General features: G+C 30.4%; 2 protein-coding genes across 2 annotated transcripts; both read right to left on the bottom strand.

Annotated features, from left to right (window-relative positions):
• Positions 1–1,551: 1,551 nt before the first annotated feature.
• On the bottom strand, positions 1,552–4,053 carry LOC123903004 (sucrose-binding protein-like). The gene is made up of 4 exons (XM_045952853.1): positions 3,308–4,053; positions 3,041–3,225; positions 2,198–2,834; positions 1,552–1,712 (listed from the first exon to the last, which is right to left on the bottom strand). Exons 1-4 carry the CDS (start codon positions 3,747–3,749, stop codon positions 1,552–1,554), a joined length of 1,425 nt encoding a protein of 474 aa, XP_045808809.1. The 5' UTR covers positions 3,750–4,053.
• A 1,608-nt stretch (positions 4,054–5,661) lies between these two features.
• Positions 5,662–7,541, bottom strand: LOC123896540 (non-specific lipid transfer protein GPI-anchored 16-like). The gene is made up of 4 exons (XM_045946917.1): positions 7,163–7,541; positions 6,997–7,023; positions 6,757–6,825; positions 5,662–5,861 (listed from the first exon to the last, which is right to left on the bottom strand). The coding sequence occupies exons 1-4, from the start codon at positions 7,506–7,508 to the stop codon at positions 5,755–5,757; spliced, it is 549 nt and encodes a 182-aa protein (XP_045802873.1). The 5' UTR covers positions 7,509–7,541; the 3' UTR covers positions 5,662–5,754.
• Between the last annotated feature and the right edge of the window lie 423 nt (positions 7,542–7,964).

Below are 7,964 nucleotides of genomic sequence, written 5' to 3'. Positions count from 1 at the left end.
ACAGGGATTGTTCAATCTCGACAAAACAATTGAATCGTATTTAGGACGTAAATATAAGGGGGTATGCTTGGCATATATTTGGTTTATAAAATAATTAAAATAAATATTGCAATAACTTGACGAAGACTTTTTAATGGAGCGAAGCGATTAAGGATTGTTCGAATCCTCTCTGTATCCCTATTTGGTATTCTAGGTTCTAATTCTCAACAACCAAACTCTAATAGTTACGATAATTTAACAAAATAGATTAAGTCCAATTCCTTGGCTCATGATCCCTTTTATCTAATAAAGTACCCTAATTCCTTAAGCGAAACTAATATTATCAAAAGCGTTATTGAACGTTAAATTCTCAATCATACCAACTAATTCTTTATTCCTAAAGCAATTACGATTGGCAAACAGTTAATTTAGTTCTAGTAATAAAACCTAGGGTCAGTAGTGAATTATTTCTTGAAATCAATTCGATATTGGCCAAATAAAGAAAAACATTAAACACGAAATTAACTGAATAACTATTAGTTTTGATTGCATAAATAAGAACACGTAGTTACATGGTTCAAATAGTTCTATAGAGAATCATCTAAAATCCTTAATCTGATGAGATTAGTTACTCATAATAATAATTGACCTAACAATTAAATAATAATAAATCAATGATAAAGCACCTTGAAATAAGACTAAGAATTCTTCTCTCCTTTTGGTCAAAGCCGTAATCCTTTTTTTCTTCCCGTGATGCCTCTGCGTGAATTCCTTTGTTCCGTTTTTTTCCAAAAGTCTCCGTTATGTCTCTAGGTTACTATGAAGCCTATTTATATATCCCTAAAGAACACTCACGTGCCAACTTAAAAGGCCTCAAGCCCATTAGTGTGTTGACACCTCATCAAAGAAAAACAAAAACAGCTGGTCCACCACTGTGTCATGCTGACATCATCATGTGCAAAGATAAATTCTGAAGTCATATGCAAGCTGATCGCGCCACTATAGGATGTTTTTGGGGCTGCGAAAAATACAGAGAGTGTAGGTGTGTTTGAGCTTCAAAACTTAGAATTTTTCTAAGTATTTTTTCTTCTTTTCACTTTAGTCTTCAAACTTCTTGCTGTGTCAATTTCTTCAAATATTCTTCTTTTTGACCATGAATTACTACTAAAAACTAATTAAAAAAAAACTAAAATTGGAATTAAAATTAGCAATTAAGTGACTGTCATCACTATGTGTGGCATCTTTTCCTTTTTTGTGTCCTATGTATCCCTACCGCGCGGTATATGATAGTGGTGGCATCTTTTTAATGATAGACGGTGTTACTTGTTCAATTTCTTGTTGGATTTTAAGAAAAGTAGTTGATCAAATTCACAACAAAAATAAACCGGAGAAGAAAACTCACATTAACTTAAATAACAACTTCTGATACAACACAAATAGTTTTGCTGCCATAACAGGAGGCAGCAATTTGTGACCCTTTTATTTCATTGACATTTACATGGATCCATCCCTCCATGTATATTATCTAATTTACATCATAACCACTGTGTTGTACGTACTTACTACTGCTCTTCAAACATCAGCATGACCACGATCCTCCTTGCTCTCATCCACATTATAAGAGAAAAAGAATTCCTCGTCTCTCTTAAACATCTCATCCACCTTCTCAGCAGCTAAGTCGAATGCTAGCTCCTTCGCTGTCTTGTCCAATGCAAGCACAATGTTCTTCTTCCCTGTTTACACAATCAATTTATAATTATGTTGTATACTAAATCATAATCAAACAATTAATCAAAAGTAGCCCCGAGCACAAGCCACAGGAATGGCCCATGCCTGACATTGTTCGAGCAATAATGGGAGATGGCACTCTTCAGCACCATGAGGCCTTAGTTATAGAACAAAAAAAATTACATACGACTTTATAAAAAATAAATAAAATAAAATATCTAAACATGGCTAAAGTCAAGGATTGAACTTGTATCTAGGAGAATTCGGGACCTTTAACTTTACTAATTGAAGGAAAGAAATAATTGAAACTTAATTGTCCTATTATTATTATATATTTATAATAAAATAAAAAATTTGAGGTCTTTTTTAGGCCAAAATTTTGAGACTTAAAACCCTTGGCTTGACCCTTGAAGGTGGCAAGGACGAAAGCTGGTAGCCATCATGCAGACCTTATGTATAAAAAGAAGAGTGATGGAGATAATGTACGTACCTGCAAAAGCAAGCTTCTTGTTCCTTTGTGCATTAACCTCAAAGCAAACAATCTTGAGATTATTGTTCTTGGATGCAATGGTTACAAAAGGATGACCAGCTGGAACAACAAACACCATTCCAGGCCTTAACCTTGCATTGATCTTGTGGTATGCACCGCTACTCTTTCTATGTTTAGAGTCTGAGCGTGATGACATATAATGTGGGCATGCCATCTCAAAATATCCTTCACCATCAACTACAAATGCTATTTTGTTTGCATTTGTGTTGTAGTAAATAGTAGACATAGATCCCTTTGTGATGTTGGCAAAGCTAAGCATTACATTCAGTCCTTCAAGACCACTTTTTGATTCTGAAGGACCAATTTCAAACAGACTACCAAATTGGTTAGAGAAAGATGGTTTGTTGCTGAAAATATTGAATGGACCGTTAAATTGTCCACCAAAAGGCCAAATACTTTTCTTAGGAGCCATGCCATGTACATCTTCTTTTCGTATTTTGAAAATCCTTTCCTTCTTTTGTTCTTCCAAAACACTTTCTAACTTCCCTTTTGAAGTCTTGAATGCTGCTTGGAGCACTTTGGAGCTGAATGCTGTGAGGACAGATTCTGGATTTCTCCCTGCAGGCCCAAAAAATGCCTACACCAATAACACATATTACATAATTTATGTATCTGTACAATATACTACGTACTCTGGTCTTAAATATAAGATCATATTCCATGTGAGTTTAGTGTACTCAATCATGATTTAATCTTTTAATATATTAGTGTTAAGAACTTGAGCATGTGAAATATTTATTAGTGTGACACATTAATAATAAAAAAAATGTTAGAAGTTGTAACCTCAAAATTTAATGGAGCAGAACCAGGGGAAGATGGCATGTGCAAAGCTGCAATAAAAAGCTTCTCATTCTCATCTCTATTAACCAAGTATATAGGTGTCCCTGCAGGTACCCTGATAATGTCACCAGCTTCAAGGTTGAATCTCTCTGTATTATCTTCCTCCACCAACCCAATTATGCCTCTCCCTATAGTAATAATAATCCAACAAGTTAATAAAAATCACCAAAATGAATAACAAATAAAAATAATAGATTATAGCCAATATACCTTTCATGTTGAAGAAAATAACCTCAGAATCAAAGTGATGTGGAGAAACAAAAGCATGTGCTTTAGCTTCTAAAACAGCCAAACCATAATTCTCAACATTTCTTAGTAGCTTTGATTTTTGATCAAACATATTTAGAACCGAAATTCTACCATCCTCAGTATCCAATATAGTATCAAAATCCTTATATTCAAAAACATAAGGATTTTCAACTTCTTTTTCATCATCTTTATCTTCCTTATGTTTCTCTCGTTCTTGCTTCATTTCATGATATTCATCACACTCCTTCATACATATCCGTTTATCATGTTCATCATATTGACGTTGTTGGTGACATTGGTGTTTACATGTTTTGAGTTCTGGGTCTGTTTCTTCTCTGCATATGGCTATGTTTATGAGGAAGAAGAGGAAGATAAATATAGAAAGCTTGGTTTTAATTCCCATGGTGTTCAAATTTTTCTTACTCTGTTGTTTGTGTTACATGGAAGAATTTGAGTGTGTTATTTGCTTAGTTATTTATATATGAAAAATTGGAAGAAAAGGGTATATGGCAAAAACATGCAGGGTGACATGTGTTAATGTACGTGGCTTATGAGAAATTAATAACAATACACCAATTGCTACCATGTGGAAAATAAATTGATATATAAGCCAGCAATATATTCTACTAGAGTTTCTCGGTTTTTCTACACACCTATAGTTACTTGTGTTTGTCATATTTACCTATTCCTGTGTTTTGATATATATGAACTCAATCCTAAAATTCCTATCATGTAAAAGGTCCAATAGGAAATAAAAATTTGAGGGAAAATTTGAATTGAATAATTTATTTTTCTTACATTGACTAATGAAATTCACTATATTTAATAGATTTAGATTCTCCAAAAAATCTTACATACTTAACATAGTGGCTTTGGATAATTTGACTTACAACAGTCATAAAAATTTTCTGATAATTTTATTTACTATAAAGCACGAACACTTATGATATCAAGCGTAAGCACAAACTTACGATATTAAGAGTATCATGGTATCTGACCGTGTCAGTGTTTGATATTTGTGTACAATACGTGGGGCAATTAAGACAAGTGTCCCAAAATATGTTGTTAATTTATTTATTTTGATACTTTTTGAATCTTTATCCAACAATTGTAAGATGTTCGAATGACTCATGTTAGACAACTCAGACAAGCAAGTGTTCTCGCGTGGAGTTTTATTTGTAGTTTTATTTGACTGTTTGTTTTTTTATCTTACCTCGGAGATTATTTGACTGTTTTTCATTTTTATATTCATATATAACTAGTTTAAATACCCGTGCATTCGCACGGGTCTATTGATTTTTATTTGATATATAAGTTCGTCATTATATTAGAAAATTTATTTAGAATTAAATATTTAAAAAATTATTCTATAATATCGTTCAAATATAAGTGGAATTATTATATTTTTTCTAGTAAATTTATTTATTCAATTTTTTATATTTCAGTGATAAATAATGGTCCCGTGTATATTTTTAATAAAAAATTATAAATTTTATTATTAATATTTAGGATAATTTAGTACTCCAGTTCCAGTGTGATACTATTGAACTTTATTATTATTATTTGTGGTTAGTAGTAAACTTGAAAGTAACATTATTTATTTTCTTTTCTTTTTTTTTTTATAAAGTATTTTTTTATTAATTATTTCTATATTCTTATTTCTATGCGGTTTCTTCTTATTTTTTCTATATTCTTTCTATAATTTTTTTTTATTGACTAAACTTTCTATAATGTTTTTATTGTTTTTTTTCCTATTTTTATGCACATAGATTCTTTTGTTTTGTTTCTATCTATAACTTTTTTTGTTCCTATTTTTAAGCTAGCATATCATTTTTTTTATTTATCTTATATTTTTCTATATATTTGTTTTTTTTTTGTATTTATCTTATATTCTTTCTATATATCATTTTATTATTTTTTTAGTTAAATTACAATAAAGGATATAAAACTTGCAACGTAGAGTTAAAAGCAATAAGGATAATTTAGGAAATTTGGTGGTAATCAATTTCAATATATTACTAATAACTATATTTGCCATAAAAAAAAAAAAAAAAAAGTGTTTCAGAAAAATTATGTTTTCTTCGTTTGTACACACCTTAAAACATTCTTTAAACACATTTCACACACATCTATAGAAGTTAAAGAGGTGTCAAATAAAGTTAAAATGAATATTTTCATTTGCAGAAATAATTTAATTAATAAAGTGTTGAATACTCACAAACTCATTTTGCTTCATGAATCATCATATGACAACCTCATATCAATGCAAAATGCAATTGGATGACATGAGGAAGAAGAAGAAGAATATGGACTTATGGAAACATAAGAAAACATAAAGACTCCAAATTTCATATGAAAATGGATACAAACATTATTATAGTTGATTATCAGAAACTCAAGAGTACTAGCTAGCCAACTTTTTGAAGTTTTCGTGGATGAATTTGCTTCAATGGTGCTAGTTTTGCCGGTGCTGGTGCCATTGTTGAATGTAGAATCGTTGATTTGGGAGCATCAGCTGCATTGAAATTTATACATTAAGTTTTTTTGTTTCAATAAATTAAGCTAGATAGCTAATAGAAGAAAATAAATAAAAATGCAACAATCCTTAATTTAAGTTGAGTTAATCCTAAGTCCCTATTTTCATTAAACTCTCAATTAAGGATTTTTTATTAAACAAATTGAGCTTCATAGCTAATAGAAAGAAAGGGAAAAAAATGGTGCAACGATAAAGTCCGGGCAAGAATTACTTTCACCAAGAATCGAATTTGGATTTTTTGAAACAATTTGTTTTAGAGAGAACTCGTTAACCACTTCAATCTAATGACTTAGTTTGCGATCGTTAATTTTAAGTTAATCCTAGGCCCTACTCTCATTGAACTCTCAATTAAGTAACTATAATTCAAAAGTGTTTAATAAAGTATCAATAGTTTCAAAATTTTGTATATAAAACCTGATACTGATGGTGAAAATAAAAAAAATAAAAAATAAAAAATAAAAACCACAAAAATTAACAGGAGTATTACTTACTATTATGATGTTGCCCCCTCAAATTTTAATGTACTATTTCTACTATTAGTATGCAATATACGAACGCAAGTGTTTGGTAAGTTGTTGGGGGCATCAAACTCAATTTCTTTTGTATTGATCCTTCGACTTTCAAGGAAATGAAGCACCGATAATTTAGAATTTAACCACAAGGTAAATAAAGTGTAGTTAAGAATTGTTCTCACCAAAAATTGAACTCGGATTTTTCCATATATTTCGTCTTTTTGAGAACTCATATTAACCACTTGAGCTCAATCTTTTAGTTATCAAACTCAATTTTTATTTTAGGTAAAACCTTTTTAAAACATAAACCTCTTTTTATAGGATTTTGAGGAGGGTGCGAAAGAAAAACTCAATTATATTACCCTGTGGGCTCAAGGGAGAACCATTAGTTGGCGGGAGAGACGGGACATTTGATCCAAAGATGGCTGGGCCTGCCAACAAAATGTTGAAATAAATTCATTGGCTTCATGGTAAAAAAAATAAATTAGAGTAAAGTAATAAATATTTAAAAATAATTCAGATCTTAAAACAATTAAAAAGTATTAGTAAAAAAAAAAAAAAACAATTAAAAAGTAACATAATGAGTATTAATTAATTAATACCTGGAGCTGGTAATGGAGAACCAGAAGCTGCAATGTACAAATTAAAACAATTACTAGATTGCTGTAAAAAAAATTACTAGATTAACTAGATATATTTTGTAACAATTTTTTTTTCTTTTGCATTATCAAATAATTTGTCACAAAAGAAACACGATTAATTATGTACCCTTGCATTGTGCAGGCAATCCATTAAGGTTACATGCTTGTGGAAGGAAGATTGAAAGAAGTCGATTAATAGGTAATAATTGAAATGGAACATTAGCTGAAATTAAAAGACAAGCACAATCCATACTAGTACTCATCATAGACTCTAATGAATCACAACAACTACTTGATGGTGTAATTAAACCATTATAATTAGTGCTTCCTGTAATGAAATTTGCACATGGTGTGAAACTACTAATCATAGATGTTGTACAAGGTGTACTAATTTGTCCTAAAACAAATTTTACTGAAGTGATTAAAAGAAACATTGATATCACTTTCATTTGAAATAAACTTAGTTGTCCCATGATGGAATATGATGTGTGAGTTTTAGCTAGGACGGTGATGGGATTAGATTAAGGATGATAAGGACATTATTTATATATTTTGCAACATTTATGAGGAGAGTATAGGTAGATTTGAATATGCATATAGGAGTTCAACTACCTTAACTACTAAAGTTTTTATTTTTTCTTGAGTTATAGTTTGGTAGAGTTGGCTAGAATTGAGTGTCTTATTTGGAAACCAAATTTTGAAATGACTCAATTTAGTATGTGTTTGGTTCTGCGGTGGACAGAATTGATTTTGATAGAATTGAGTTTGACAGAATTGATTTTGATAGAATTGAGTTTGATAGAATTGATTTATGTTTGGATATATTCATACAAAAGTGAGTTGAACAAATAATTTGAGTGTAAAAATCAATTCTAGAATGAGAAGCTACAATTTCTAGCTTCAAGTAGAATCCATTCTGGAGGCAGAAT

This window comes from Trifolium pratense, linkage group LG1 (genome assembly GCF_020283565.1).
Source record: "Trifolium pratense cultivar HEN17-A07 linkage group LG1, ARS_RC_1.1, whole genome shotgun sequence".
NCBI lineage: Eukaryota > Viridiplantae > Streptophyta > Magnoliopsida > Fabales > Fabaceae > Trifolium > Trifolium pratense.
This window is presented reverse-complemented; position numbering and strand designations above follow the sequence as displayed.

Excerpts from the sequence above, each read along its gene's own strand:
- LOC123903004 (XM_045952853.1), bottom strand. The coding sequence starts at position 3,749 with ATGGGAATTAAAACCAAGCTTTCTATATTTATCTTCCTCTTCTTCCTC. Across the intron at positions 3,226-3,307 it reads TATTTTCTTCAACATGAAAG|GGAGAGGCATAATTGGGTTG; the intron begins GTATATTGGCTA and ends TTATTACTATAG. Across the intron at positions 2,835-3,040 it reads CTGCTCCATTAAATTTTGAG|GCATTTTTTGGGCCTGCAGG; the intron begins GTTACAACTTCT and ends TTATTGGTGTAG.
- LOC123896540 (XM_045946917.1), bottom strand. The coding sequence starts at position 7,508 with ATGGGACAACTAAGTTTATTTCAAATGAAAGTGATATCAATGTTTCTT. Across the intron at positions 7,024-7,162 it reads ATTGCCTGCACAATGCAAGG|CTTCTGGTTCTCCATTACCA; the intron begins GTACATAATTAA and ends TGTACATTGCAG. Across the intron at positions 5,862-6,756 it reads TTCTCCCTTGAGCCCACAGG|CTGATGCTCCCAAATCAACG; the intron begins GTAATATAATTG and ends ATTTCAATGCAG.